A 23,286-nucleotide genomic window follows, 5' to 3' on the forward strand; every position below is an offset into this window, starting at 1 on the left:
TTCTTTGTCTGAGAAATGTCTGTTCATTTCAGATGCCCATTTTTGAACTGGGTCTTTAAATTTGGGGGGGGGTCTGTTTTTTTTAAGTTCTTTATATATGCTAGATAGTAGTTGTTTGTCTGAGGAACAGCTGGTAAACATTTTTTCCCATATTGTAGGTTGTCTCTTAGCTCTGCTCGTGGTTTCTCTTGCAGTACAGAAGCTTTTTAACAGAATGACATCCCAGTGGTTGATTCCCAGTGCTAGTTCCTGTGCTACTGAGGTTTTGTTCATAAAGTCTTTTCCTAAGCCAATGTCTTCAAGAGTTTTACCTAACCTATCTTCCAGCAAGTTTAGTGTTTCTGTTTTAATATTTAGATCTTTGATCCACCTCGATTTTAGTTTAGTGCATGGTGAAAGATATGGGTCTAGTTTTAATCTGTGGCAGGTTGCAATCCAGTTTTTCCAGGACCATTTATTAAATAGGCTATCTTTCCTCCAGTGAGGGTGGTTGGCTCCTTTGTTAAAGATGAGATGGCTGAGTATGTCTGCAGTTGTGTCTGCACTGAAGGGTACTCATTATTGCCAAAGGGAAAAGCATAAGCAAAATCTCATGGTACACAACATACAGAAACAATAAATGTTTGAGGGGAAATGCCAATCACCATGATTTGACCCCTGTATCCATATATTTATCATATGGTACCCTATAAATACGTCCAAGTATGTATCAATTAACACTTTAAAATATAAATAGGATTTTAAAAGCCTAGGGTAGGGCTGGGGATTTAGCTCAGTGGTTTTGCCGCCTGCTGTGCAAGCGCAAGGGCCTGAGTTCAATCCCCGGTACCAAAAAAAAAAAAAAAAAGCCCAGGGTATACAGAATGAATGGCCTGGGGGAGTCACAAGTAAACTGGACTTGAAGAAAGGCCTAGGAAAAGCTCTTGTGCAAGTGGAAGACGACTTCCTCCACAAAGCGCTGAATGTTGCTGTGCTCCGGGCCGCACACGAACACCATCCAGTTGTGTGTGAAGCCCTCCACGGTGGGTTTCTTCTGCACCTGGGTGTGGTGCCCCCTCTCCAGCTTCACCTGCATGGTGCAGGAACTAGCCATGCCCAGCCGAGGTCCCGCCTGCCCCCGGGCTTGGCGCTCAAGCATGCTCCCCAGAGCTCAGAGCTGACTGCGCACATGCTCTGCCAGCCCGTGCTTGCCCACTCGCCCACTGCACTCAGCCCCACAGCACATGTCTTTCATTTCTTGACCATAGGAGTGAAGATTTTCCTGGTATTTTAGCACTTGGTGAACACATTGCCTCAAGATGACAAAGATAAATAGCAAAAGCTAAGAAGCATATATGGACTTTGGGAAGATAGACACATTATTAGAATTGGTTACCTGTGGGGAGAGAAACTACGTGGGACTTTGGACAAGGGTATAAAGGAGGATTTATTATATTTCCTTTTGTACCTTCTAGAACTGGATCTATTTGCTCATACTGCCTCTTCTAAGGTAAACTAGGTTTTGACATAAAAACAATCTACTTGGCTTTCTAAGCTGACAAACTGGAGAAGGCATACCAAGATCATGTGGGCATATAGAGAAGCATCTTTGTGCTGAGTGTCATAAGTTAGCCTGATTTAATAAATGTGCAGCAAACATGCCTTTGACCATGTACATAAAACCTACTTGTTTGAATTAGTAAATGAGTAACTACAATCATTCAGTTAGAATACAAGCCAAACTGGAGGAGTTTAGCTTAAATTTTTAAATATACAATGCATCTTTTCTCATAACAGTTACAGTGAGGAATACTACTTCTGCTGGAAGTCTCAAATCTTTTCCAGTCACAGATAGGTCCTTACCAGTAATCAACTGCTCCAAACGAATGCGCTCATGGGCAGCATGTTGATCCACCAAGATTAACAGGTTTCCACCTACATACAAGATGATCAAGGGTTACTGGGGTATCAAATTCTCAGATCAAACTTAAAACAATCATGCTGTGCAGAGAGAGATAAAAAGCATAATTCAACCTATTTAACAACATAAGCATAAGAAAAAATACACTGAGTAGTAACAATTATATCTTTTATTTCCTAAAAAGTAGAAACGGAAAATAATACTTTTATGTCTGATAAACTCTTTAGTTCATCAGTGTTTCATTTATAAAACAAGGTTAAAGTCTTAAATTCCTAATGTTTAAATACTGATTTTGATTTATTAACTCAACTTGAAGGCAATGAAGAATCATTAGACATTATTATAATCGGCTGTTGTTGATTTGCAAGGATTTTTGAAACTCCTGAAGAATGTACTTCTTGTACACTTTAGATCAGAGGCCAGGAATTTTTTTCTGTGAAGGAGCAGACAAAATATTTCAGGCTTTCTGAGCCAAATGTTTTCTTTCACGACTGCTCAAGTGTTGATGTTGGGCCAAAGCAGCCACAGACACTATGTGAATACTGTATCTATGTTCCAATAAAACTTTATTTATAGACACTGAAATAAGAATTTCATTCAATTTTACTGTGAGGAGAAATATTCTTTTGTTTTTCCTACCATTTAGAAATGTAAAAACCATTATCTCCCTAGCTGTTCAGAACACGTAGTGGCTGGGTTTGCCCACAGCTACAGATGCTGCTTCAGACTGGGGCTTCCTTCGCATGCTGGGCATCAGGCCGACACTTATGTAAATATACAGTGGACCCTTGACTTATGAACTCAATTAGTTCCCGAGGGCTGGTTGTAACTAAGTCAATATAGCTATAGTTGAGATCAAGATGTTTACCTGGCTATATGCTATAGATAACAAAAGGCAGATAAATCTTCCATTAACCTAGTAACACAAGTTATTCATGTGTCAGGCTGGTCATAACTTGAGGGTCCACTGTAGCTCCTGATTTTGGAGGTTAACGCTGGCACACAGCCTCTGCAATTCTCATAGACACCTGGGTGATGCCACCTGCAAGCATCACTTGAAGAGTAAGGCTTTGGTCTATCGAGAACAAGTGAGGAGTCAATGTCTGGACCCAAAAACTACAGCTAGAGTGATGATCTCATGGACAGAAAGACTATATGACATCAGTACACATTTTTGGCTTGTAATTTCATTTCTTTTGGCCAGAAGGTTGAGTTTACTGCTACTGATTATATTGAAATAGAGTTCTTCCTTGAACTTGATCAAAACAGATAATGCCTATTTTTCCTATTCCTATTAAAAGATTTAAAAATTCTTCTATGAGACTACCAAATTTGTGGCATGAGAGCTTAAGGCTTAAAGGAAAAAAAGAAAACACATTTTCTGACAGCATGTTCAACAAGAACAGCTCCTAAGATGTTGAATTTTAAATTCCTTTGAGGATAGGAGGAACTGCAGCTGTTGTGATTAATACTGAACATTCTGTATTGGGCAAAACAATGGAATAAATCAGAACTGTGAGAGATTCACTTCAAACTGGAAACTAGACCCAGTGTGAATTATCAAGAGTCAGAGCACCTCTGAAACCAAGTCTGCACCTGACTCAGAGAATGGTTTATCTTTTCATTGTCTACAATGTTCAGGACATTTTCCATTCCTTGAATGAAACAGAACATAGAAGGTAATTTACTCATGACAGAAGCTATATTTTTAATATTCCAACACAACAGCATAGAAACTTCATGAAGGCAGAGATTTTTGTGTGGTGTAGTCTCAGCAAATAAAAAAGTGCCTGGGACTTAGTGGGCACTCAATAAATATTTATACAATAAGTGAGTGAATAAACTATTTTATTATAGACAGAAACATGCAAAATACAAATGCCAATATGTGATATTAGTTTTATATTATAATTTAAAATAATAATATATATTTGTCCATTAAAATATGTATCAAAATTAAAGTAAGTCACTTATAGAAATAGGTTGCATTTGGGACTTAGGAATGGCAATAAAAATTTCTGAATTTTAATTTAGAAAAATGTATTTAAGCTACATCCCTGGCTCTCTACTATTGTTAAATGTTGGAATTATTCCAGATTCAGGACCTCTCCTCACGCTTCACTCTTCTCCAGGTGATAAAATTTATACTCTGGAAGCTGGGCATGATGGTGCATGCCTGTAATCCCAGCACTCTGGGAGACTGAAGCAGGAGAATCTCAAGTTTGATTCCTAAGCAATTTAGCAATTTATCAAGACCCTGTTTCAAAATAACACACCGGGCATGGTGGCTCATGCCTGTAGTCCCACCACTTGGGAGGCAGAGGCAGGTGGACTGCCTTGAGTTCGAGGTCAGCCTGAGCTACATAGAGAAACCCTGTCTCAAATTCACTCCCCCCAAAATCAAAATAAAAAGTAAAATATGGGTAGTGGTTGCAGCTCAATGCAAAGACCCTGAATTCATGCCAGGTGTGGTGTCACACACCTGTAATTCCAGCAGTTTGGGAAGGTGAGGCAAGAGGATCGAAAGTTGAAACCCAGTATGGGCAGCTTAGTGGCTCAGTGAGACCATGTTTCAAAATTTAAAAATAGGAAAAGGACTAGGGGGGCCAGGGATTTAACTCAGTGGTTTTGCTGCCTGCTGTGCAAGTGCAAGGACCCAAGTTCGATCCCTGGTACCAAAAAAAAAAAAGAAAGAAAAGGGCTGGGAATGTAGCCCTAGGTTCAATCCCCAGTACTGAAAAAAAAAATTTACACCCAGAATTTCAATGACCAACTTTGTGCTGACAACTAAAATTTTTATCACCAGATCACAACGCTTTTCTGGTCCACACATGTAATATCCAAGCACATTCCTGGCATTTCTTCTTGAGCATTTCAAAGAGAATTTAGAATAAACTCAAGATTTTCACGCTTCCAGCCTGCTACATCTCCAATATGCTATTGCAACATCATCTGTCCAGCTGTGGAGACCGGAAACCTAGGAGTCATCTTTGATATGTCTCCCTGTCACCAAGTCCTGTTGACTTTATTCAACAATTTCTCCATAATCCCCCAGTTCCAAGGTACTGTTCTGTATTATAGTGTCCCTCTAACAGTGTCTCTGGAATTACAGTACTGGGATTCTACCCCCATTTGAAATCCATTCTCCCTACTGCAACCAGAGCAATTTTTTCAAAATGCAATGTGACACATACCATCCCAAAACAACATCAAAAGTCAAACAATAAAAAAAGAAAACAAAAAACTTTCACTTGTTTCCAGCTGGTGTTGGGACAAATCAAAGCTTTTAACTGGCAGATGTGGTAGCATAGACCTAAAATCCCAACACTCAGGGGGCTGAGAAAGGAGGATCACAGCAAGTTCAAGGCCAGCCTGGTCTACAAATTGAGTTCAAGAAAGCCTAACAGCTAGACCCTGTCTCAAAACACAAAAACAAAAGCTTGTAACTGGTACTGAAGATCTAGTTCCTATGTATTTCTCTATCCTCATCTCCAGCTGTACCTTCCCTGCTTCTGCTCATGGAAGGGGAAGAAATCAGAAACTATAGATGTTATTCCCTCTTTTCTACCCTACTTAACTTATATTTATACTTTAGATATCATTTTACCAAGAATGGTTCTTTAGGGGCCAGGGATTTAGCTCAGTGGTTCTGCCACCTGCCTCGCAAGCCCAAGGACCCGAGTTCGATCCCTGGTACCCCCTCCAAAAAAAAAGAATGGTTCTTTGGCCTCCCTGACAAAATAGGTTTTTCTAGTATCTCCTATTTCCCCTCCCTAACAAGAGCTACAGTTAAAATTTTATGTGTTTGTATTAATTACTTCTCCTGCATGTCTATCTTTTCCCATCACTGTATCCCTAAGGCCTGGTACAGTAACTGGCATAAAATAGACACTCAATATGTGTTGAATGAGTTAATGTTACTTACAAAGTATTATTGTTTGATTAAAATAGGCCACCAAGCCCTCGCAAGTGCAAGGTCCCGAGTTAGATCCCCAGTACCGAAAAAAAAAAAAAAAAAAAGCAGGCCACCAAGCAATTCTATACAATTCTTGATAAACCTACCAGAGTTCATTATATAAACATTCTATTGTTATACAGGGAGAACATAAAAAAAATTATTAAAGGCCAGGTTTGGTGGCACATGTCTATAATCTCAGCACTCAGGAGGCTGAGGCAGGAGAAATGCCGAGAGTTCAAGCCAGCCTAGTCTACACAGTGAGTTCAGGACCAGCCTGAACTATATAGTGAGACCCTGTCTAAAAAAAACCAAAACAAAAGGATAAAAACCCAGAATGGGCAACAATATAAAATATTTTAAAGAGTAAACAATAAAATTTTCCCTTTGACCACTCCCAACTTCATTCCCAAAGCAACTACAGTTAATAGTTTAATGTGTATCTTGTATGTGTGTGTGTGTGTATATATATATATATATATATATAAAATATGTGTGTATGTACATAAAACTAAATGTATTTTAAAACTGTTGTTTCATACTATTCTTAATTTAGACTGATTTTTCTTAATCTGTCTGAATCATTGAAACTCCACTATATACCAAAAATAACCTTAAAAGAAGGTTATCAGAAGATGAATTGGCACATTAATCTAGGTTAAAATTCTATTCTTACCTCCTTCGCCATTCTCTCCAGTTTTAGTGCTCATTAAACAGGCAATAAACTTGTTATCCACTTGCTGGAGAACCTGCCATACATTAAGTAGTACAATACTAAATAAAAATTAGCAAATGCTTATCTGAATAGAAGAAAAAATTGCACTTGTAGTTGTTTGCATTTTAACATTCATATCTAAGACTGAGATAAGGTGTTACCGAACCTGAGGGAGTCCTTAGGAAGGATAAAAGAATGTTCAAGTTGGGCTGGGGATGTAGCTTAGGGGTAGAGAGCTAGTCTAGCATGTATTCATTCAATTCCCAGTATGGGGTGTGGGGGGAAAGCACCCAGGTACATAAGGCTCCCCTAAAACCTCATAGTCAGGGCCGGGGATTTAGCTCAGTGGTTTCGCCACCTGCTGCGCAAGAGCAAGGACCCGAGTTCGATCCCTGGTACCAAGAAAGAAAAAAGAAAACACCTCGTAGTCAATATCCAGTGTGTTATGGAACACCTTGATCTGGGGTTTCTAAGCCTTGTATCCCCACACAAGAAAGGGTTATTTTTATCTTTTTTTTTTTTTGGTACCAGGGATCAAACTCAGGTCCTTGTGCTTGCGCAGCAGGCGGTGAAACCACTGAGCTAAATCCCCGGCCCGAAAGGGTTATTTTTATTTTATTTTATTTTATTTTTTTAGCTCTATTATTTTTTTTCCCATTAAGTTTATTGGTACATTTTAGGTATAAAATACAGTTACATTCATCATTGGGATCTTGTACCATTACATGAGTATCTTGGTTCTTTTTTTTTCCCCTTCCCTTGCCCTCCCTTCACCCCCTCCACCCTTCCCTATTTGCAAAGACTTTGTTTCCATTTTTTTCCTTTTCTCATATTTTTTCTTTTCCCTTTTTTCCTCCGAAAGGGTTATTTTTAAAAGGGCATTATTGCGCAGTTAAGGACAACAAAGATTTATGAATTATAAAGTATAAAGTTAACATACTCCTCTGCAGAGGTAAATCCACAGTTCTTGAGAACTATAAGCCTAAATCCATAATTCATTCTCTCCAAGCCTGCTCACAGTACTAGGAACAATCCCTTGCTTTTTCTTCCGATGATAAAAGTTCCAGTAAGTTAAAAAAAACCCACACAATCCTTGATTAATGTTGTCTTTATCATTAAATAAGTCGAATTTCACAAGAGTTAGTCTAGTTTGGTTTCACATATTTCAAAGTCAATTTTTACCTGCATTGAATGAATCATTTCTTTGGTGAAACGATAGGGATACAAGATGTTGTGAATTTTAACTGCTAAGCTCTCGGCCTGGCCACTGCTTACATCAACTGCAACCTAGAACAACCCAACAAAACATAATTTAAATTTTAAATTTTATGTCTGCAAATTGTTTTACCAAGGACCTCAAAGTTCTTTAAAAATACTTTCATATAACCTAGTAAGGGTTGGTTGAATTCAGGGAACATAAAGATTCAAAAGGCTCTAAAAATAGCCTTATCTAACAATTTTTGTTTATAAACAAAATTATTGACAAAAATCAATATTGCTTTAGAACAACTTGCCTATGTTGCATGATCAAGACCATAAAGACATTTTAACTGAAGACTCAGCAGTCAAATACTCATCTGTTACATGCCCTCATTAATACACAAAGTACACTCTATGATAACACACTGAGGAGAGAACATGCATGGAGGCCCCATAATGAACTGTTCCTCCAGTAGAAGATTCTCTACTTTGTCTAATGGTAACAGTTTTATTATCACTCTGAATATTTTACTGAAGCTCAGTGTAAGGGCAAATGCATTCACTACTCATACACCAAATATACACATTTAATCCAAAATGCCTGAACTTTTGAAATGTTCTTCCCTTCTCTGTACATTAAACATAAATTTTCAGATAGGTTATTTGGAAACATGCCTAATTTTGGTCACAATTACAACAGGCCATACCTAGCTTACATGAATAACAGGCCCCCCAAAATTGCTGCAAACCTACCTCTGGGTAACGGGAAAATACTGGATTGTCCCATTCTGATAACAAAGACTGAAGTGATTCATTACAACCAACAGCATCATCCACAGCATCTAGGACAAAGTGGACAGGTGAGCATCAGGAGCCCTTCGGAAAAAAATGAATGACCTCTCCTGTTTGGCTGCAGTCTGTAGAGCAAAGATCAGACACATTGTTCCTATATGCTACAAATGTTCTGGCTTTGTTATACTGTATTAATAAGTTGTTGTGCTGTTATTTTTTCAACTAGAGTTGATGACTGTATCTTCTGACATTACAGCTTTTCTCCAAACTGTAATCTCGAGAGAATTCAAAATACAAGTTCAGAAGAAGTCACGGCACAAATTAGTAAATTTACTGGCTTTAGGTAAAAATATGCCTTACCTAATTGTTATTATTTTACCTTACCTGTTTTTTGAAACAAAAAATAATAGATTTTCTGTAGCTTTTGTCACAGGGTTTGGCTTAAATCAAACTAATGCAATATGGAGTGGAACTCCAATCTTTAGAAATAACAAATATTTCCCCACTCACAAGACACCACAGACTATGCATAATCACCCAGCACTGACCTCAAGTCTGGAAAAGTAATTTCTGATCTAAATGCATGCACCGAATTACTTAGTTCTGCCGTTAAATAGGGCCGTGGGGAATTCCTAGTTCCAGTAAGGCACAGCTGGCACTGATCAAGCTTAATAATGCAACCCTGCTCTGTTTTTCACATCAGGTGGTACAATGTGTACTAGGTGTCCCTGCAATCTCTGCTCTTGCCCCTACCTGTGTTATTCTGTCTCATCACAGTCCTTTCTTCCCGAGCTCTTGGAAGGAAAGGAAGAATAAGGTCACTTCTAAAAGGATGACATCTGTACTGAGATCCTAAATATAAAAAAGAAAAACCTAGAAATTTGAACTCAACATACAAATAAATGATTAAAAATTATATAAGGCCGGGGATTTAGCTCAGTGGTTCTGGCGCCTGCCTCGCAAGTGCAATGTCCCGAGTTTGATCCCTGGTACCCAAAAAAAAAAAAAATTATATAAAATCTCCACAAAGTGAATGAAGACATCAAACAGCTATTATACACTAGACTGAGAACCAGAAGTTCTTTAATGAAATTAATCTGCCATATTAGGAATCTGCATTAATCTTTATTACCATTATCCCTCTACATCAGATAGAATGGAAATCTAGAATAGGTCAGTGACACAGTAGGGGGGGTTGCATGGGGGAACATTCGGCAAGTTCTTGAGATATTCTTTGTTGCCACAATTGAGGTGAAGGATGCCACCGGGATCTAGCAGATGAAGGTCAGTGATGTGCTATATACCCTACAATTCCTAAGACGAATGCTGCAGTAAGAATTACCCAGAGAAACCCTGCTAGACAGACAGTGGTATTAATTGTCACCCACAACTTGCTACAACCTCCACATATCCCCAATGTGTATGTCTCTTATCCCCAATATGTGCTTACTATACAACAGCATTTACCTTATATCACAATAGACTGTGAAATGCTTAAAGCAAAGTCAGTTTACCTGCAATGTGGCAACATCTAGCAGAGTGACAATCACAAATGTTGAATGAATATATCACAAGACGAATGAATGAAAAGTTCTTAATTTAGCCAGGTGTGGTGGTGCACCCCTGCTAATCCCAGCAATCAGGAGGCTGAGGCAGGACAATCACTGCGAGTTTGAGGCCAGCCTGGGGTACACAATGAGTTTAGGCCCAGCATGAACTACATTGCAAGACCTTGTCTCAAAAGAAAAAAAAAAAAAGAAAACTTCTCAAGTCAAATTCCAAAGTGTGGTATGAGTCTGCTCAAACTCTACACATCTCTGAAGGATGATTAGGTGTGAGTTTTAGAAACAATGCTGAATATGACAGTTTTGAACAGAGCAAAACATGGTGAAGCTCCTATTTCAAAATGATAAATTTGGGCTGGGGATTTAGCTCAGTGGTTCCGCTGCCTGCCTCAAAAGCGCAAGGTCCCGAGTTCGATCCCTAGTACCAAAAAAAAAGAAAAAGAAAAGATAAATTTGCTGGACAAAAATGGAAGAGAGAAATTAAGACTTTATTAAAGTAGGAGGTAAAATAAGGTTGTATAAGTGGTAATGGGGAGGACTGTGTTACAGATTTTTTTTTTTTTGTACTGGGGATCTAACTCGGGTTCTTGCGCTTGAGCAGCAGGTGGCGAAACCACTGAGCTAAATCCCCGGCCCACAGATATTCTTAAAAGAAAAAAACTGCAAGTGTTTGTGAAGTTGATGTTGCTCTTTAAAATTACCTTTATAGGTGCTCGAGTAATTTAGTTCATGTAACATTTGTATGTGTGGGTCAAACATGCTCTAATGTCTTACTTGTTTCCACACCAAAGATATTTTTCACTGAGAGGCTGTGAGTTAACATAACCCTCAAAATTCACTACAAGATATGTTAATCCAGAAAGTGGAGTGGACTGAAGTGTTTTAAATATCTAGACTTAACAGGAGCAGATGTATGTTGAGTATGGCAGCTAGAACTTCCCCCTCTGTTTTGGCAACAACAGTATCAGTTTAACATAATCTAGTTAATTTCTGGCACCATATCAGAAGCAGCTGCATTCCATAAGATGAGGCACTAGTGCTTTAGATTTACCTCTGAGAAACATTCAGAACAAATCAGTACAGAAAGTGAGCTAGCTTAGAAAACACATAATGTTGTCTTAAGAGTAACTTGATAGTCTCAGGAGCAATATAGAAAGAAAAGGGTTTTCTCCTCCTGTTGAATACTTTGAAAGTTACAATACTGATTATTTTTTTCACAAGGAAAAAAGTGAAAAACATTTAAAAATAAAGGTCTTGTTTATCCTTAAATAAGTCAAAGTCTCCTAGTAGAGATATTTACCTTAAGAAATTATATATCGATTTGCATTACATTCATACAATTGACATTCTTTTGCATCATTCAAGACTTTTAATATGGATACAGATTTAATGTTTATCTTCCTAGTCCAAAGCCAAGATTATAGCCAGATGGGAATCAGCTTTACCATCTCTCAACATCTGGCTCGCAACACACTGCCAAAACAATGCCACCTTTAATGCTGACTGAGGCCTGAGGACCCAGAGTCCTAGTCTAGGCTCTGATGTAGCCTGTGGTATGATCTAAAAGTCACAATACTATTCTCCTCAATAGTGTCTTCTTATACCCAAATATATCAAGTGGATTCCTATATACATTATAATAAAGTACACTTGACAAGTATAGTTACAAAAGTATGTACTTACCCTATATTTTGAAAAACTGATGGTCAAGTCCTTTCTGGGGAAAGAAGTTTATAAAACAGTACTGTACTGAGCCATGGATTTTATTGGAAAACCTAGGATGATTACAGAATCATCCTAGCCTTTAGCGTACGAGTCACAGAAAGAAACTTCCATACCTTTAAAGACAAATTTCTAAGAAAGTTGTGTTTTCGGGAAGAAGAGAAAAGTAGGGCAGGGAAGCACTGTGGATCTTCTCAGCTATAAATAACATTATTCTTATTAAAATGAACAGTTTTGCCTTTCCTTTTTCTTAGGTGTGATTAAAAATACAGTGAAAATGGACCTCTTCCTCTTCATGGCTATCACTGAAGCTGCAGTGATCAAAATGAAGTTCAATCCTTTTGTGTCTTCAGACCGAAGCAAGAACTGTAAAAGGCGTTTCAGGGCCAGGGATTTAGCTCAGTGGCACCGTGCCTGCCTTGCAAGCGTGAGGCCCTGAGTTTGATCCCCGGCACCCACCCGCCTCAAAAAAGGCATTTCAATGCACCTTCCCAGATTCACAGGGATTATGTCTTCCTCTTTTTGCTAAGAGCTGAGACAGAAACACAATGTTCAATCTATGACCTTCTGAAAGGATGATGAGGTTCATTTTGTGCAAGGACACTATAAAGGTCTTTAAGGTAAGCAGATTGGCAAAGTAGTCCAGGTTTAGGAAGAAATATGTCATCTACATTGAATGGGTGCAGCGGGAAAAGGCAAATGGCTTAACTGTCCATGTGGGAAATCACCCCAGCAAGACGGTTCTCCCCAGGCTAAAACTGGACAAAGACTGCAAAAAGATTCTAGAATGGAAGGCCAAATCTCCCCAAGTAGGAAAGGAAAAGGGCAAATATAAGGAAGAAACAATTGAGAAGATGCAAGAATGAAGTCTTCTCATACACAAGTTTGATTAAACTGCTAAAATGAAAACAAAATACAGTGAATGTTTACATTTTTAAAACTTTATTACAGAAAAGACATATAACCATTAATCTTCCTCACTTCGTACACATTTATCCCATTATTTTTGCCACTTTCTGAGCAGTTCTGAAAGTCTTCTTTTGTGAGAAACGTTACCTTAATGTCTTGAATAGATTCAAAACATTTACCTTTCATAATCATTTTGACTTTGGGGAAATGTCAGAAATTGCATGGTGCCAGATCCGCTGAATAAGGACATATGTTTTTACAAGCCTGCCTTCCCATTGGATGGCACTTGGTAACAGCATTCATTTTTTAATTGCATCTTATAAAAATACTCAAAAAAGAGGACTTCTAGAACTGCTTCAGAAAGTGGCAAGAACAATGGAATAAGTGTATCTGAAGGGGAAAGATTGAGAGGGATCAATGGCAATGTGTCTTTTACTGTAATAAATTTAAAAAATTTAAACTTTAGGGCTGGGGATATAGCTCAGTGGTTCCGGTGCCTGCTTTGCAAACGCAAGGACCCGAGTTCAATCCCCGGTACCAAAAAAAAAAAAATTTAAACATTCACTGTATCTTTTGCTCACTCCTTGTACATATATATATACCCATAGAAACACATATATACACTTACATCTTTTTTTTTGAGAGAGAGAGTCTCACTCAGAGTTCAGGCTGGCCTTGAACTCACTATGGAGCCTAGGCTGGCCTCATCCTCATGGCAATCCTCCTGCCTCAACCTCCCAAGTGCTGGGATTACAGGCATGCACCACCACACATGGCCTTACATGTACATCTTTTATCAGCCTTTCATTGTAATTTCTGTATTTAATTAGTGCTGGACCTAAAAAAATCTTTATAGACTATAAAGAAAAACATGTTTCAGGGCCGGGGATTTAGCTCAGTGGTTCCACCACCTGCTTCGCAAGCACAAGGACCCGAGTTCAATTCCCGACACCAAAAAAAAAAAAAAAGAAAGAAAAACATGTTTCATAATCAGTCTTCAAATGTTCTATCTGGTGAGCTGAGATTATCTCTTTGAATAACAATTACCTTACTCCTTGGACCTTCTTCCTATCTTCAAAAGCATTTCTGACCAGTGAACACTACATAGTACTTACCATTCCCAAGTATCACATCGACAGCCATAGTTGTCAGATCTTTAGTACAAGCAGTCTTAACATCCTTAGTAGGAGCAACAAATGTGCTAAGTCCAGTCATTTTGTTGATGTAAACCATTCTTCCCAGGGCTACATCAAAATGCTGCTCCCAATCTGAAGAACAGTTGTTTGACTCTTCATTTTCAGAACAAGCTCTTGCTTCAGAATCTTTACTGGGAGAACAAACTCCATTTTGGTCAACTGTGGTATTTTCTGCTAGACTTATTAACATTCTACTGTGTGAGTCAGGACTTTCTATCTGTTGCTCTGAGGCTCTGATAAGAATATCTGCATCTTTAATTAATTTAACATCATTATGGGTTAATACTAGAGGAGTTTCAGATATCATCAGGTTCTCTGCTGTATTGCTGTTAGAATGTGTTTCACTGTTGTTATTGAAGGAATTATCCTGCATGACAGAATCTACCACTGGGATGATGCCACTCTCTATTTTTTCATGATCATTTTTAAATAACTGACAAAAATCTAGGACTAACCTACTGCATAAGTCACTGTCTTTTCTACTGGGATCTGAATTTGGAAATTCATTAAAATGTCTCATTGTTTCCATCATTTGAGTCTCTTTTTCAGAATCCTTCAGTCTGGACAATTTAGTGGCTAGTGACTCAGGTAACTTCTCAACATTCAAAAGTTTTCTGTTAGAGTGAAGTAACTCTGTTAGAGTTATAGGACTTTCTCTTAAACAAGGCATCTGTTGTTCCAAACAATCTTCTTCCTTGGAGAATGGAAATTTCTCTGAGTACATGATGTGACTTACTGGTTGACAACTATTATTTGAATCATTATGCTTCACAGTAGTGATTTTACAAACATCAGAGTTATCTAAGGGGTTCTTGGCTTTCAGAGAAATGTCAGGTTCAACTTGAGGACTGAGACTGGTAGTGACTTCACTATTCTTTTCCTCTACTTCTGTATCCAGAGGATTTTTAACCTTCCCATATAGTCTCTTAAACTTCTCTAAAGATCCTAGTTGTGAACTCAAGCTTAGCTTTTTACAGACTATGGTTTTGGAGGAAGTAATCAATGTATCTGTTTTCTTACTATTATTTGAAACATGTTTATGCCAAGGGAAAGAAGAGGATGTATCGGGTAATAAGCAACTGGTGTGTGCTTCTTTAGTGCCTTCCTGAACAACTGCAAAATTTTTATAAGTTGCTATATGTTTGTTTGCTAGCCCATAACTTGTGTTTGTTCTGCAAAATTTTTTGTTGGGCAGGTGAGCAGATTTTTTACTTAAAGTACTAGTTAAATCTTTGATGTCTGGAGTCTCAACTGAATGATCTATTCTGTTTCCAAATATTTCTTGGGCATATGCAGGACCAGGTCGGACATAGTTCTTAAAGGAATGTTCTGCTTCAGTTGATTTAGTCTGCTCATTTTGTACAACATGAGTTATAAATCCAGTGGAACATAACTTAACTTGTCCATAACTAAAAATATTTATTCTTCCACAATCATTAGGCTCTTTTTTCCCCTTCTCTTTCTCTCTCTGGGTACTATGAACTCTCAATGATGTCCCAAAAGACACAGGTTGGCATCTCATTTCAGCAGCATCTTTACATCTCTCTAGTTGATTTTGAGTTCTGTTATTTTTCAGGACATTGGCAGCCATGCCATTAACAAGTGTACTTACTTTCTGAATTTCTAGATCTGATCCATTCTCCTCAAAGTATTGTTGTGTATGAGAAAGGCTCAAAAACATTTCTAAACTCTTTCCACATGGACTTTCTAAAGAGTTATAGTCCAAGCAAGATATTTTATGTTTCTCATTTTCTCTTAATTCTGATGTTTCAACTGTCCCTTGTTCTAACATCCTTGATGCTAAGGAAGAGCTGTCTGTATTGAACAAAGATAATTCTGTCATTTTACTATGGTCCAGGCTGTCTAACTCACAAGCGGACAAAGATGAGACATCTGTCTTTTTTCTGATAGCTTGTGAATCCCTAGAATTCTGTGTATTTATGTTTTCTATAGTAGCTTTTCTTTTCACAGCTTTTGATTGCAAATTAAACATTTCATAGGAATCCAAAATATTATTACATGCTTCCTGGAAACTGCCCTGGTCATGCTTTTCATCAGAGAACATATGCTTTTGAAGAGAAGTTCCAAATAAACTAAAATCATTATCTTCACTGAATTCCTTAATGTCTTCACCTGATAATTCCATAAATAATTTTTCTTGCTTTAAAAACATTTTTACTCCTTCTTGAATGCAAATCAAGAGAGTATCCCAGTTCTGAAACTCAATCAGAGTTTTTGCTGGCTCCATGCACACATCGTACTCACAGAATTGGCAATGCACGTTGATTACATATATCCCATGGAGTTCCGGGGTAGACCGATGTCGAGGACTTGAATTCATTTGCCTACTGGCAGAGCCATTCTTTGGCTTACATATAATACTTTCTTTTCTTAATAAAAAGTCAATGAGTTTATGCAACTTTGTCCTTAAAATTAGTCTTCTGTTCACAAACAAAAACTGCATATTCTTATTATAGTGTGCTTCGGAGCTGATATATCCACTAAGCTCAAATTCCTTATATCTAAAATGTATTTCTTTTAACTTCTGGGACTTGCCCAATCCATAAATTTGACAAAATCGGGAACATACGTCTTTGGTTTTAGGGAGCTGAAGAACCATAGAACCAGAAACATCATTTCTCAAAGAGAAAGAAATGGAAGGGTGCATGAGCGAGAGAGCTTCTACCCTCTGCCTAATCTTCTCAAACTCCAGTCTAGGATCCAGGCATTTCCTCCTTACAGGTAACTGATAAAATAGGTTATATACTGTTACTGTTGTTCCTGCACTTGGTCTAGTTAAGTCAGCTTCACAAGCTTTCAGGGCTCTTCCATTCTGAAACAGCTTCACAAATGTTTTCATTGTCCTGTTTTTCTTGGATGAAATTTCCACAGCACTGGCCAGGTCAGCTATACTTGCCAAGGCCTCCCCTCGGAAACCATAAAATCTTGGGTTCTCCAAGTCCTGAACTGAGTGGCATTTACCAGTGAAGTAACGATGTCCCACCTTGTCTATATCATCACTCCCCATCCCAAATCCATTGTCTATCACTTGAACTTGGAAAGTTTCCATATTCACCCTGATGGCCACACATTTTGCTTCAGCATCAATACTGTTGAGAGCAAGTTCCTCAACACACTGGCCTAAGGAGTTTATGGCCAAACCAGAACGCAATTTGGCTTTCACTTCCACTGACAAGCACTTGATCATGGCAGGTAGAAAGGTGGTGAGAATGCCAGCAACTGGTTTCCTTCTCGGGAAATAATTGCCTATGGGAAGAAAAAAAGTCACACACACTATCAAAGCTTCAGTGTTACATAGCATTACCTTTTTCTCTCACCTACTATGAAGAAATATTATTTGAAGTAAATGAAATATTTTATTAAACCAAATTATGAACCAAAACAGCACAAAACAAAATTATACCTCTAATTTCTAGGCAGATCACACAACTCATACTTGGTGCAAGAAATTTAACATCCAAAGAAGCATACATAATTTCATAATTTTCACTGCTCCCTTCTAAGTCCCTCATGCCCTGTAGTGAAATCATAATTACACTTGACATTGACCCGCAAAGACAGTACTCAAAATTCTAACCACTTTACCAAAAACAGATGCCTAAATTAAATTCAGCTAAGAAACATTAGCTAGAAATTATTCATGAAAAAATCCCAAGCTAGTTTCATAACATTTAAATATTACACAATAACATGACTTTGAGAAAAACTTATAATGAAATGCTAACACATTGTAAATAGGAAGGTGAAACAAAAGGAGGAAAGAAAAAAAATCAAATTCTTCTGTTAAACAGAGATAGGCATCAAGAGATTATACCATTTGTTATTATTATTGGTTAAATGTAGTTGCCTCAGGAGAAAGAGGCTGGGAATGGGACAGGGTAAGAAAATTTATTTGCATATAAGCTTTCTTTACCATTTGACTTTTAAATCTTGTTTATATATTACTTTGGTTAAAACAAACAAACAACTTTTGGACCCAGGCACTGTAGGATACACCTGTAAGCCCAGTTACTCAGGAGGCTAAGGCTTCGGGAGGATCCCAAGTTTAAGGCCAGCCAGTACAACTTAGTGTGACCCTGTTTCAAAAAACAGAAAGGACTGGGATGTGACTCTGTACCAAGGCCCTGAGTTCAATCCCCAGGACAGGAAGAATGCAAGACTTTTGGAGGGGGTAGGAGTGTAGCTCAGCGGTGTGGTGCTTGCCTAGAGCTTTCGTAAGGCCTTGAGTTTGATCCTCAGGTCTACATTTAAAAGACCTTTTGAAGGTCCTTATTATTAATTCTCTTTTGTATTAATACCCTTGATCTTTGCATATGGGCACAAACTAACCTGGCAATAATGATGGTATGGGCTGTCTGAATTTATCAAGCTTCTTGCTGGTATAAATTTTTCTAGGGCTATTAAAGGTCCCCTTCTCTACATTAAGTGAGAGAGCAGCGCGGCTGAACCTCTGGGGGTGGTAGGGTGGGTTTTCCAAACCTAGGAAAATCTGGGCTTTTGACTACGGACTCAAGAAACTGAATTTAGCAGTCGACAAACTGGGGTGAATGCTTAATTAGTTCTATCATTAAACCCAAAGCAAAGAGTCCTTGATTCCATCCTAGTTCTTTGTTTTGTTTTTTCCCCTCCACCCTAGTTCTTTAAAGGCCACCCCGTAGAATCCGGACTGTCGGGTCCAGGCCTTCCATCGCCCGCGGGCGACTCGCTGCCCCGCCCGGCCCCTCGTTGCAACGTCCCAGCCCGTGCTGACCCTAGGCCGCGCTCCGGGGCCTTGGGCATCTAGCTCCAAAAAGCGGGCCTGCAACGGTCACCAGGGCCTTTCTGGTGTTAGAAGAGCTCCCTGGATCATCAGTTCGTCACGAGCTGTCCCCCCGCCCGCTCCGAGTCACCTCGAATCTCGCCTCATCGACTCTACGATATCAACCGCCTCGGACACCGTACGCGCGCACCTAGGCTCGGGAGGCTCGTGCACGCGCAGGCCCACGAGCATGCGCCTCTGAGGGGACTCGCCCGCCGGGAGCGTGTTAGCTCCCGCGACATCCCAGTGCGCGTGCGCACCAGGTGTTTCAGGCTGGGAACTCTAGCCTCCAGTTCTCGCTTCTTATTCCGCTTTGAAGTGAAAGCTTGCTCCTCCTCCCTCCTCTTCCTTCCCCTCCCCCATCCCCTACCTCCTTTCTTCTTATTTTGCAGTACTAGAGATTGAACCCAGGGCCTTCACACTGAGCTACATCCCCAGACTTTTTAAAAATTTTATTTTTTGAAATAAGATCTTGCTAAATCCCTAAATTGTCCAGGCTGGGCTCAGTTTCCATCCTTTTGCCTCAGCCTCCCAGAGTGCTGGAATTATAGGCGTATGCCACCACACCCAGCCTGAAAGGCTGTTTCTAGTAATTTTTACTTTTGTGGTTTTCGTTTCCTTTTTTCTCACTTTTTTTTCCTTGTATGTACTATTTAATTCATATTTTTTTATAAAACAAAGAAAGACAAAATACTTTTATTTACTTATGTCTTCATTAGAATGTAAGCTAGATGAAGGTAGGGGTTTTGCTTGTTTTACTTACTGCTGCATGCACCCAGTCAGGTCCAGTGCCTGGTGTATGGTGGGCACTCGATGAATAAATCCAGAGCCTTCCATTTTAGAATTAATGGTTTTCAGAGTTGGAAAAGACTAAGAAATGAGTTCATCTCTCTTAAGTTACAAATGAGGACACCAGGACTCCCCTCATTAGCTTTTTTGGTATATTCCCAGTAAGACCACAGCTTCTCTCCTGACTGAAGGAAAGCAGAACTCTAAGAACACTGGGAGAGTAAATGTTTTGGAAATTATTAACCAGTCCTCAGTTTCTGCTTTCTGTCTCAATTTCATTGAAAGCTAATTTTTTTTAAAAAATTGGAAACTATGACAAAATTTTGTAAACCCAGTAAGTGTTTGAACTACATTTGTTTAATCACTAACCAAACCAAATCAGACTTCTGGGGCCGATGAAGCAAAATTTTGATTACTGCATATATATTAGTTTGCTAGGGCTCCATGACAAAATACCACAGAATGGGTGGCTTAAACAGCAGAAGCTTATTTTCTCTCTGTTCTGGAGACTAGAAGTCTGGGATCAAGGTGTCAGCAAGGATTATTTCTCCAAGGCCTCTCTCCTTGGTTAGTAGATAGCTGTCTTCATGTGGTCCTTTGTCTGTGCAAGCATATATCTGTGTCCAGACTTCTTTATATAACAACACCAGTCAAATTGAATTAGGGTACACTCTGTCTCATTTAATCTTTTTTTTTTTTCCGATGGTACTGGGATGAAACTCAGACTCCAATGCTATGCAAGCACTCTGTATCTTTCTCTCTGTTCTTCTTCTTCCTCCTCCTCCTCCTCCTCCTCCTCCTCCTCCTCCTCCTCCTCCTCCTCCTCCTCCTCCTCCTCCTCCTCCTCCTCCTCCTCCTCCTCCTCCTCCTCCTCCTCCTCCTCCTCCTCCTCCTCCTCCTCCTCCTCCTCCTCCTCCTCCTCCTCCTCCTCCTCCTCCTCCTCCTCCTCCTCCTCCTCCTTTTTTTTAAAGCGAGAGCCTCACAAAATTGCCCTGGCTGACCTCAAACTTTTTTTTTGGTACTGGGGATTGAACCTGGGACCTTGTGCTTCCGCGGCAGGCGCCGGAACCACTGAGCTAAATCCTTGGCCTAACCTCAAACTTTTGTGCATCCTGCTTCAGCCTCCAAAGTAGCTGATATTAAGAGGTATATGGGGGGGGGGGTCGCTGGTGGGCGGGCGGCGCGCGTCACGGCTATTGTGGCTGCCTGGGTATATAAGGTCCCGCCAGGCGCTGCGCTTCCCACCTCGCCTGAGTCCGCCAGAGCCCACAGGTCTCCCTGCACCCGGCGTCATGGGCAGAGCAATGGTGGCCAGTCTGGGGCTGCTGCTCCTGGCACTGCTCCCACCCATGCAGATTTACTCAAAACAAACAGCAGTTGTGCAACCTTCAAGTAACACCTCCCAGAACACCTCTACTACCCCAAATCCAACTAATGCCACCACCAAGGCGGGCAGTGGTGCCCTGCAGTTGACAGCCAGTCTCCTTGTGGTCTCCATCTCTCTTCTACATCTGTACTGTTAGAGACTCTGGCCAAGAAACGTCCCTACTTCCCCATCTTGTAAACCCAATCCAAATGGCGACCAGAAGTGCAGTGTGGCAAGGAAGAAATCTAATTCCACACCTTATTTTATTGATGCAGAAAATGCTAAGAATTCCAAATTTGATTCATTTGAAGGATGTGTGAAGGGACTGACAGACGATGAATGCCAGTATTAAATCTGCTGGAGGTTTTTTTTTGTACAAGATGAAGAGAGATAACAACATCCAAGATTAACCATGATTTCCTCAAATATGGTTTAAGAAATATGGACACTTAAAACTCTACCTTGAAAACAAGAATAGACTTGCAAGCGGAAGGATCCGAGTTCGATCCCTGGTAAAAAAAAAAAAAGAAAAGAAAAGAAAAGAAAACAAGAATAGACTATCTAGAAATAAAAGATGGGATGAGGAATGGAGACTCAGTTTTCATTAGGTTCATTAAATCTATACGGCCATAAAACATAATATAAAAAACTTGCATGATGCTATTTATAAGTAAATTAGAAGGAACTACCAGGTATTACTGTAATTCCTCAATATGTTGTTGCAACAGTACTAATTTAATGCTCATATCCTCTAGATAAAGTTTCCCATTGTTAAACTGTCACTGTTTTCTTGGAAACTGAACTCTTTCCCCCGCCTTCTGTGGCTTTGGATTTGATGTTACATTTGACTTTTTATGTGGTAATTGACATGTGCCAGGGCAACAGTGGACAGGAACCCACCCCCAAATCTAAGTATCTTGAGTAAATCTTCTTTCCAAAGTGAAATGGTAGGCATTTCCCACCACCTGTTTTCATTCAACAAAAGCACCAGATTCATCCAGCTAAACTGATTCCAAGAGTAAAATTGTATTGACCTCAACTAATTTCAAAATGCTGCCTTTTAATTTCTGTATATGTTGACTACTTCTCACAATCAAAAATAGTCTGTTTTGAAGGTAAAATTACAAATCTTGAAATTAAAAAGGTAAATATGCAAAGGAGCCAAAACTAAATCAAGCACTTGGGAAGCTAGAACTAGAAGCTAACTTGCATAAATTTGCAAAAACTTTTATACTTTTTCTTTTTTGTGTTTTTTTGGTACCGGGAATCGAACTCTGGTCCTTGTGCTTGCACAGCAGGTGGCGAAACCACTGAGCTAAATCCCCGGTCCATACTTTTTCTGTAAATATATATTTTTTTAACTCTGGATCACAGTAGCCACATTTGGAACCCATTCTGTTATCAGTCAATATTTTTAGATAGTTAGAACTGTCCTAAACCTTGATTTTTGCCATAAGTCTTTCTACAACTGCCTTGATACACAAACCCTTTTTTTTTTCAAGACACACCCTAAACTCTTTTGTTCCCATGGTCACACACTGATGCTTATATTTTCCAGTATCTAATAGGACCACAATAGTCTTGATAATCCGTCATTGCTTTCTCATCTTTAGGAATCTACATGGGGAGCCGAGGATTTAGCTCAGTGGTTCCACCACCTGTCTCGCAAGCACAAGGAGTTCCATCCCTGGTACCCCCACTCTCCAAAAAAAAATGGAAATCTACATGGGAACAACCAGATTGAACAGATCTAAAGCTACTGTGTGTGTGAATGAACACTCCCTTTTTTTTCATATCTGAATGCTGCACATCTGTTTGGATTGTATATTGTGTTTGTGTATTTATGCTGATTCATAGTAACTCATCTTATGAAAATGATTTGCATTGGACACAAACTGTAAATAAAGAAATAAATGGCTGGATCATTTAATCCTATCTCTTTAAAGGCCATATTTCCAGTAGTACTTTCAGAAGATGTCAGAGTATGAATGGAGTCACAATTTAGCCCATTACTTGATGTGAATTTTTTATCCAGAGAAAATCAATGACAGCAGAAGCTGGGAACCATTTAAAGAAATGATTTAAAAAACAGGCATGGCGGTACATGCCTGTAATCTCAGCACTCTGGGAGGTTGAGACAGGAGGATTGCAAATTCAAGCCCAGGCTGGGCAATTTAGGAATTTAGCAAGACTCTGTCTCAAAAACAAAATTATAAAAAGGGCTGGGGGCCAGAAGTGGCAAAGGCCTGTAGTCCCAGCATTCAGAATGCTGAGGCAGGAAGATCACTCCAAGTTCAAGGCTTGTCTGAACTACACCCTGTGTCAAAAGAGGGGGAGGGGTGTTAGGGCAGTGCATAG

At 39.3% G+C, this 23,286-nt stretch overlaps 2 protein-coding genes across 7 annotated transcripts in view; one reads left to right on the forward strand and one right to left on the reverse strand.

Moving 5' to 3' along the window:
• The window catches only part of Mlh3 (mutL homolog 3), a 32,039-nt gene extending 13,042 nt beyond the window's left edge, over window positions 1-18,997 (reverse strand). For 2 of the 6 annotated variants that reach the window (XM_004837183.3, XM_004837181.3), the window contains exons 1-7: window positions 18,865-18,997; window positions 13,874-17,221; window positions 9,316-9,414; window positions 8,524-8,612; window positions 7,753-7,857; window positions 6,532-6,604; window positions 1,843-1,914 (exon numbers count right to left, since the gene is read on the reverse strand). In XM_004837183.3, coding sequence (XP_004837240.1) covers window positions 1,843-1,914; window positions 6,532-6,604; window positions 7,753-7,857; window positions 8,524-8,612; window positions 9,316-9,414; window positions 13,874-17,162 — 3,727 coding nt within the window. In that variant the 5' untranslated portion in view covers window positions 17,163-17,221; window positions 18,865-18,997. Of the gene's footprint in view, window positions 1-1,842; window positions 1,915-6,531; window positions 6,605-7,752; window positions 7,858-8,523; window positions 8,613-9,315; window positions 9,415-13,873; window positions 17,222-18,304; window positions 18,460-18,864 lie in introns of those variants that run through there. The other 4 variants (XM_087195404.1, XM_004837182.3, XM_021246359.2 and 1 more) reach the window with 3 other exon arrangements.
• A 1,545-nt stretch (window positions 18,998-20,542) lies between these two features.
• On the forward strand, window positions 20,543-23,209 carry LOC101722602 (signal transducer CD24). The gene has a single exon (XM_021248583.2). The coding sequence runs from the start codon at window positions 20,855-20,857 to the stop codon at window positions 21,083-21,085; it is 231 nt and encodes a 76-aa protein (XP_021104242.1). The 5' UTR covers window positions 20,543-20,854; the 3' UTR covers window positions 21,086-23,209.
• Window positions 23,210-23,286: the final 77 nt, after the last annotated feature.

Source organism: Heterocephalus glaber, unplaced genomic scaffold (assembly GCF_053883595.1).
Source record: "Heterocephalus glaber isolate CG9 unplaced genomic scaffold, H.glaber_assembly_v1.0 deba00001608, whole genome shotgun sequence".
NCBI classification, from domain to species: Eukaryota; Metazoa; Chordata; class Mammalia; order Rodentia; family Bathyergidae; genus Heterocephalus; species Heterocephalus glaber.